Source organism: Colobus angolensis, unplaced genomic scaffold (genome assembly GCF_000951035.1).
Source record: "Colobus angolensis palliatus isolate OR3802 unplaced genomic scaffold, Cang.pa_1.0 Scaffold185, whole genome shotgun sequence".
Lineage (NCBI taxonomy): Eukaryota > Metazoa > Chordata > Mammalia > Primates > Cercopithecidae > Colobus > Colobus angolensis.
Genome location: NW_012114988.1, coordinates 1,762,983 through 1,771,539, shown reverse-complemented (window position 1 = coordinate 1,771,539; position 8,557 = coordinate 1,762,983). Strand labels below are relative to the sequence as shown.

The 8,557-nt window shown below is 52.4% G+C and overlaps 1 protein-coding gene across 1 annotated transcript in view; it reads left to right on the top strand.

Moving 5' to 3' along the window:
* Positions 1–8,557, top strand: part of KAZN (kazrin, periplakin interacting protein) — a 538,050-nt gene that overhangs the window by 511,450 nt on the left and 18,043 nt on the right. Inside the window, exons 10-11 of the mRNA XM_011939915.1 lie at positions 1,909–2,114; positions 2,739–2,857. Of these exons, the coding sequence (XP_011795305.1) occupies positions 1,909–2,114; positions 2,739–2,857 (325 nt within the window). The remainder of the gene's footprint in view (positions 1–1,908; positions 2,115–2,738; positions 2,858–8,557) is intronic.

The window sequence follows — 8,557 nt, the reverse complement described above, 5'->3', positions numbered from 1 at the left end:
TTAGTCAGGCTGGTCTCGGACTCCCAACCTCAGGTGATCCACCCGCCTCAACCTCCCAAAGTGCTGGGATTACAGGCATGAGAGCCCCTGTGCCCGGTCAATCAGTGGTTTATTTAAATACTTGTCATTTCTCAAGGTATTGAGTTGGTCTGTTTGGGTGTGTGTTTTTTTTGTTTTGTTTTGTTTTGTTGTTTTGTTTTGTTTTGAGATGGGGTCTCAGTCTGTCACCCAGGCTGGAGTGCAGTGGTATGATCTTGGCTCACTGTAACCTCCGCCTCCCTGGCTGAAAAGATCCTCCTGCCTCAGCCTCCTGAGCAGCTGGGACCCCAGGCACACGCCACCACACCCAGCTAATTTTTTTGTATTTTTGGTAGAGATGGGGTTTCACCATGTTGCCCAGGCTGATCTCAAACTCCTGAAACTCAAGCTTTCTGCCCACCTCATCCTCCCTAAGTGCTGGGATTACAGGCGTGAGCTACTGCGCCTGGCTTGTTTAGGTTTTTATTGAACCCTGTTTTAGAGAGATTCTTTTCCCCCCTCAGTTGAGTCTCCATAACCTGAACTTTGCATATTTACCAGGCATTGATGCAACCAACCATATATAGAAGAGTGCGGTTAGAAAATGTTGGTGGATGAACTTTTTTTTTTTTGGTCTGTGAGGGCCATTCCAGCAACAGCTTTCAGTGTATGAAGGAATGGAGCGGGGTTCCATTTATCCTACAAAAATAAATCACCCAGTTGCCCAAAGACGACGGCAGCTGTGTTGTTTACAATAGTGAAAAATTGGAAACAACCTCCATGTCCATCAGTGGGAGGCAGGTGACATAAATTATGGAGCCTCCTTCTGATGAATCCTGCACCATCCAAAGGTACTGCAGGTCTCTATGGAGATGGAACGATCTCTTCCACAGCGAAAGTGAACAGGCATATCACAAATGCACACACCTCAAATGCACGCACCCCGGAAGCAAGCGGGTCTGTGTGTGTTTGTAAGTATGGCTTTTCTGTATCCCAAAGAGTATTTAACAGCTGCTGTCTCTAGATGGTGTCGATCGAGAAAAAGGATGAGACAGGTCTCAGTCATTTTAGGAGGTGTATTTGTCAAAGTTAAGGACGCGCACCCGGAGAGAGGTCTATGCCTTTCTCCGAAGATGATTTTGTGGGCTCCAAATTTAAAGGGGAAAGGATATTGAGAAGTACACAGTTTCATGTAAGAGTGGGGTGGGGGAAATAATCATTCATGCCTTTGTCTGGCCCAGTGAATCTGCATTTTTACATAAGGTAACACAGACAGATGCGGAAAATGCAGGGAATTGGCGTTTTTACATAAGATAAAGATAAATGGGACAGGGGAATAATCAGATATGCATTTGTGCCAGGTGAGCAGAGGGGTGAATACTGTGTAAAGATAAGCTATCCATTTATATTGCCATGGTGAATTTTAACAGAAATGCTTTAGGGTAAATATCTCGAAGCTCACTAGGAATTTCCTTGTGGGCAAAATCTGAGGGAGGTGTGCAGCTGTTCATCTTGTAGCCATCTTATTTAGGAACCAAAACGGGGAGGCAGGTTTGTGTGACCCAGTTCCCAGCTTGACTTTTCCCTTTGGCTTGATGAGTTTGGGGTCCCAAGATCTATTTTCCTTTCACAGTCACATGGGGTGATTGTCATTTTCTGTTTTATTTTTTTCTGGGATAAGTTTTTCTGCTTTTCTTTTCATAGATTACTTTTGTAATGGGGACAAGGGCAGAAAAACAAAAACACCAAAAGTCACTTTGATTTTGAAGAGAAGAAATGCGTGGCGGGAGGATGTCTCCACCATCCTCTGCCTCCCAGGGGTGCGGCCTGCCCAGCCCCTGCCCCCCAGCAACTTCGTCCCCCAACATGGCCTGCACTTGTGTGTTGCAGACTCGGACAGCCAGTGCAGCCCCACGCGGCAGAGCCTCAGCCTGTCGGAAGGCGAGGAGCAGATGGACCGGCTGCAGCAGGTGGAGCTGGTGAGGACCACCCCTATGTCCCACTGGAAGGCAGGCACCGTCCAGGCCTGGCTGGAGGTGGTGATGGCCATGCCTATGTACGTCAAGGCCTGCGCGGAGAACGTGAAGAGCGGGAAGGTAGGCAACTCCGGGCCCCCTATGAGATGCCCCCCACGCCCTCTGTGAACTTTATGCACCCAGAAGTTGGCCTGCCCCCCACTCCTACCCTGGAGTCAGGGGAAGGTGCAATCTAGGAGCTAGCCAATGCAATCGGGTCTCCGATGTACCTCCTCAATCATTGTGCCTCCCTGGCAAGGCAGAGAGCCTTTCTGAGCCTCAGCTGCCTCATCCTGAAAACGGACCCAAGCTTCCTTTACCTGCCAAAGGGAAAGGGCTCTCTCTGCCTGAACAGGGATTCCGCCCCGTGTCAGAGTTGTAGAGGTTTCCATGTGCGCTGGCCCCACTGTATGAAAGGTAGGCAGGAGATGGCAAAGGAACCCCATGCCAACAGACCCCCTCTAGGGCAGGAACCCTGCTGGCAGCTGTCCCAGCCCCCATATGACACTCCCTTCCCGGGGGGCAGGTGCTGCTGAGCCTGAGTGACGAGGATCTGCAGCTGGGCCTGGGTGTATGCAGCTCTCTGCACCGGCGCAAGCTGCGCCTGGCCATCGAGGACTACCGTGACGCCGAGGCAGGCCGCAGGGCAGGAACCCTGCTGGCAGCTGTCCCAGCCCCCATATGACACTCCCTTCCCGGGGGCAGGTGCTGCTGAGCCTGAGTGACGAGGATCTGCAGCTGGGCCTGGGTGTATGCAGCTCTCTGCACCGGCGCAAGCTGCGCCTGGCCATCGAGGACTACCGTGACGCCGAGGCAGGCCGCAGGTGAGCCCACCACGAGGGGCCCCAAGGGAGGAGAGAGAAACGTCATCCTGAGGCCTTTGGTCACACAGGTTGGGTGATCGGGGCACTATGGGCTGGGCCGGTGGTGGGGGACATCAGGGTGTGACTAAGATGGTCCGGGGATGCCCCGATGAGGGGGCTTGGGCACACCCCAGCCCTGCTCCGGGCCAGCCCCCTCCGTAGAGAGACAGACACATGGTAAGATGAGAGGCCCCAAAGGTCCTAGTACACCCGCAACCAATGCGGGAGCCTCACAAGCCCCCCAGCACTCCTCTGCCTCCCGGGACCAGCCCAAGTGGCTCTGCACACCCGGCCGCAATGGTGTCTGCTCCTGGCTCTTACCATTCCAGGGTGAGGAAAGACGGTGCAAGGCAGAGCCGAGGCAGGCAGAGATCAAGTAGACATGAGCCAGCTTAGTGAAACCTCTCCCACAGAGGAGCGGGCTGGGCAGAGGGAGCTTCTCTTAGCAAGCATACCTGGGAGTGGCCGCAGGGCCTTCCCGTCAGGTGTACCCCTGCAGGCCACCCACCCCCACCTCTCATACCACTCCTGCTCTGCGTCCCGCCTGCCTGCCTCTCTCCCCACTTTCTGTGAGCAAAATTTGTAGAGCAGGGGCAGCTACAGGGTAAAGGGAAGGAACCCCCACCCCCATCCCGCCCCACCCCATTCTGAGAATGTGGAGAGGGGAGGAACTTGCTTTGTAAATCTGACACTTCTGTTTTGCATAATTATGTCCTTCACTGGTTTCTCCATCATTTTTGTATAGTTAATTAATCAAACCTGGTGGTGTGTGCTATAATTTGCAGAAGCAGCTTAGGGGATTTTTTTTAGAAGCAGGGTTTGGAGTGGAAAATCGGCTGGTTTGGAAGCAGGAAAACCAAATCCATATGTGTGCAGGAGAGGGGCCCTTGGCATGACTCTAGGGTGGCAGGAAGTACTGAGGTGAAACTGGATCAGAAAGTTAGGGAGCAACTCAGAGCAAGACGGTGCCAGGCCTCATTGGCACCATCAGGACGCTGGCTCATCTGAGACAGGGCTGGGCTGAGGGATGAGGAGGGGGGCCATGAGGGCAATCCCTGCTGGGCTCTTCCTCCTGAGGGTCCCAAAATCACCTTACACTCAGCGCCCACCTCCTAACCAGTTCCATGCCGAATCCCCTAAAGCCATCCCCGAATCCCCTTATCATCTTTGGTCACCCAAGTTGGAAATCCCTCCTGCCCCCTTGCCCCACAACCAGCAGGGTCCATAAACACTACCTGTGTTCATTGAACAGGGTGGGGATGACTGCTTCACCTCTCGAAAACTTGAGGAGGAGTCTGGGCTACTGCCTGGGTTCCCCCTAAATGGGACTGTCTTAGTCTGCTTGGGCTGCCATAACAAAATGCCACCACCTGGGTTGCTTAGACAACAGCTTACGTGTCACAGTTCTGGATGCTGGAAGTCCAAGATCGGGATGCCAGCGTGGTTGGGACCTGGGGAGGGCTCTCTTCCTGGCTTGCAGAAGGCAACCTTCTTGCTGTGTCCTCACATGGGGAAGAAGGAAGAGGGATGGGGAGAGAGTGATGTCTCTGATCTCTTCCTGTAAGGACAATAATCCCATCAAGAAGAGTACCCCTATGACCTCATCAATCACCTCCTAAAGTCCCCAGACCCAAATACCATTACACTGAAGGTTAGGATTTCAGCATATGAATTGGGGAGGGGGAGGGCGGAGGGAAACATTTAATCCCTAACAGTGGCACCCTGCTAACCTCCAGGAACCAGGAGTCTGTGGTCCCAGGGATCATGGAGCCCCACCCTTAGACACCCCTAGGGCTTCCTGGAGGAGGCAGAGGCCTTATTTCAAGTTTTCTATTCGCAGTGGGAATCTGGCCTGTCTCCAGTTTGCCACATGACCTTGCCCTCTCTGGGACTATTTTCCCACCTGAGAAGTGAACAGAGTTAAATGAGGACAGTGGTTTTTAAACTTTTGAGGATCATGGCCACTTTAAGAATCTAACAAGAGCTTTTGACACTTTCTCTAGAAGAAATACACAAAACTTCACAACTTTTCACTGCATTGGGTTGGTGGGTGGGACTCTGGCCCACCCACTTTCAGGGGTCCATGGGCTTGGGGGTAAGAACTCTAAATGAGTTCATCTTTGAGACCATTTTCAGCCATGGCATCTTGTGTGACCATGGGCATGATGTTTTCCTCTCTGGGACTGGTCACCTTATCTACAAAATATCAATGACAAAACCCACCAACCCCTTGCCAACCCATCATCCCCTTATGGATACCATTTTATTTACCCTCACAACATCAATGCAGGATAGACATGCTTACTCCCATTTTAAAGACAGAGAAGTCCGGGTACAATGGCTCACGCCTGTAATCCCAGCACTTTGGGAGGCTGAGGCAGGTGGATCACCTGACATCAGGAGCTCGAGACCAGCCTAACCAACATGGTGAAACCCTATCTCTACTAAAAATACAAAAATTAGCAGGCGTGGTGGGGGGCACCTGTATTCCCAGCTACTCAGGAGGCTGAGGCAGGAGAGTTGCTTGAACCCAGGAGGCAGAGGTTGCAGTAAGCCGGGACTGCGTCATTGCACTCCAGCCTGGGTGACAAGAGCGAAACTCCGTCTGAAAAATAAAGTTGGCGAAAATTAGATGTAGAGAAATCATGAGCATAAAGTCACACTACAAAAAACCTGACTTCAAAGTCAGTTGCCTTTCCAGTATCCCGTGCTGCCTTTGTGTTAAAAACAAGAACAGTGACAGCTTCTATTACTACTGTTTGTGGAACACTAGGTGTGTCCCAGACCCTGTGTTAAGGGCTTTGCATTCTCCTCTCTTTTAGTCCCTACAACTCCATGAGGCAAGCACGATTCTCCCCACTTTACAGAGGAGAAAACGGAGACCCAGAGGTTTAAGGTCCCAGAGCTAAAAAGTAATAGAACCAGAACAGTCTCCTGTTTTCTGTGCTGTGCCGTGACCCAGACAATATCTAAATTTCGTGCCTGTTCTCAGATTTCAGAGTCTAATCTGGCTCCAGTCCGGGGACGGGGCAGTGACAAATTTTATAAAATGTCTGAATTCCTTTTAAAATCATGCTGTTTTATTCAACTTGGGCTCTTACAATAAATAGCTCAAACCAAAAGCTGGGAACGTATCACCAAGCTGAGGCCCCATGGGGACACCGTTAATGAAAAGAGAACATTTCTGAAGGGCAGGAGCACATTAATTGTGGGCACGCAGATGGAGACTGCTGATTATGGATGGGCCTGTCTTGAGTAGGTTAAGTGGGGTGCCCCCTCCCCAGCTCTCCACCGCAACTCTTGTTGCACCGTTGGTTTGCTGACCAAACTCTTGCCTCAGAAAGGAGAGGAGGTCATTCTAGTCTCCATCAGTGACAAACCTGGCTCAGTGGCGTCTGACTCAGAGGGCTGTGGGCTCCAACTCCTGCCCGAGAGAAGGATCCTTCTGTACAAGGCTGAGGCCGGCCCTTGAGGGACTGGGAGGGGGACTGCCCCAGGACCTTTTCATCCTAGAAGGAAGGTAGTCTTGGACCAGAAGTTTCCAGGTCAGGAGCTCCAGCTGGGCAGCCTCTAGGTGGACTGGGGCAGATGACCTGCTCACCCAGCCCTGCTCTGTCATCCACACATTCAACGATGAGACAAACACTGGTGAGTGTGAACTCTGAGCCTGAAGGGACCCTGGACATTCACAGATAAGCCACCCCTGAGTCCTGCCCGCCAGGAGCTGACCATCCAGTGAGGCAGCTGGCCAGATGCGTAACCATGAACTACAATGTGACTGGTCCAGGGATGGGGACTCCCAAGGGCTTTCAGCACAGAGAAGGGCTCCTGACCCAGCATGACGTCTTGGAAGGCTTCCAGAAGCCCAGACGTCTCTGCAGAGTCCATAGGAGTTCACCAGGGAAAGAGGGTGGGGTAGAGAACAGGCCCGGAGACAAGGTGAGCCCGGCAGACCCAAGTGGTTCTGGGAGGCTGATGGGCAGAGGGAAGGAGAGTGAAACCAAGCTGCAAGCCCATCCTCCGCTTAGCCATTCTTCCAGCAAGCATTCATTCAGTGTCTAGTGAGTGCGTAGCACTGTGCTGTTGGGCAATGAACACAGTTTCTGTCCTGACAGAGCTTATCTGCTAAGGTGGGGAAGAGAGAAAATAAACTAGTGGCCAAACCAGTTAATTGCTAAGATTCAATGTGTGATTAGAGCTTTGAAGGAAAGCACTAGGGACAGTGAGCAGACTTGGGCACAACTTAAGACAGCAAATTCAGAGAAAAGGGAGACTGGACGCCCAAGAGATGAGGAGAGGTGAGCCCTGGGCAGGGCTGGAAGGAGCGGGACCAGGGAGGGGAATGGGGGGTGAAGAGCTCAGTGCCTCCAGGAAATGGCCCCCAGGAGCCCAAGCCCCATGTGCGTTGGGGGAGGGGAAGTCAGCCAGGGCCATTTGCGGGTGACCCTTGTGGGCCACTTAAAGGACTTGCGATTTTATTCCTGCAAAGAGAAGCCACAGAGTGTTAAGCAGGGCACTGCAGGATCAGGCTGACATTTTTAAAGGACCCCCTGGTGGTCCTGGCGGGGTGTGGAATAGAAGGAAAGCAAAGGCGGGTAATGGGGGGCGGCTGGGGACAGTGGCAGAAACCCACACCAGAGATGGCTGCAGCCTACAGCTGGAACAGGAGAGAAGGGGACGGAGGATGCACTGACCAGAGTGACCGATAGACAAGGACGGGCTATCAGCTTGGGAGCTGGGTGACAGAGAAGGGCCCCTGGGTGACGGTGACACTGACAGTGAAGGGGAACAACTGAGCCATTTAGTATGACATGTCTGTGACAGCCAGGCGGCGTTAAGAGGGCAGCTAGAGGCTAAGAGAGGAAAGAGGAGCTCAGAAAAGAGCCCAGAGCTTAGATGCTCAGAAGAGAGTGGAGAATTTGGGAGTCCTCCCTCAAGGGTGCCTTCCAGAGCCCTGGAGATGGATAACACAAAGACAGGAGGGCCTGGAGAAAGAAGGGAGGGGGTTAGGAGGGAAGAGGAGCCCACTGTATGGCAGCATGTACCCCAGCAGGGTGATCACAGCAGGCTCAATGCATGTCCAGGCATGAAGGCAGGAAGGACAGAGAGGACCCACCCAAGACCCTCAACAGGAGGGTGGCGTGACCAGCTGTCTCTGGCTGCTGCCCCAGGAGCAGGATGGAGTGGCTTTGCAAGCCCACCACTGTCCCTTTCACATACACCACTGGCCCTTTGTGGCCCCCTGCACCTCGCACTTAGACCAACGCTCTCCCACCTGTCAGACCAGGGGCATTTTGCAAAGTCCCTTGCAGATGGGATGTGGTGACCCTCGTTCCTTCTGCAAGGCTGCCACTGTGTGGCAAGCAGCGGAATGACAGCCAGACATAGCCCCACTTTCACCCGCTTGAAAATTCAAGTACTTGTGCACCTGCTGTATATGTGGTACAGGGGTCCTTCCTTCTTTCCTTCCTTCCTTCCTTCCTTCTTTCCTTCCTTTTTCCTTCCTTCTTTCCTTCCTTCCTTCCTTTCTTTTCCTTTCCTTTCTTCCCTCTTTCTTTCTTCTTTCTCTTTTCTCTTTCTTTCTCTTTCTTTCTTTCTTTCTTTCTTTTCTCTCTCTTTCTCTCTCTCTCCTTCCTTCCTTCCTTCCTTCCTTCCTTCCTT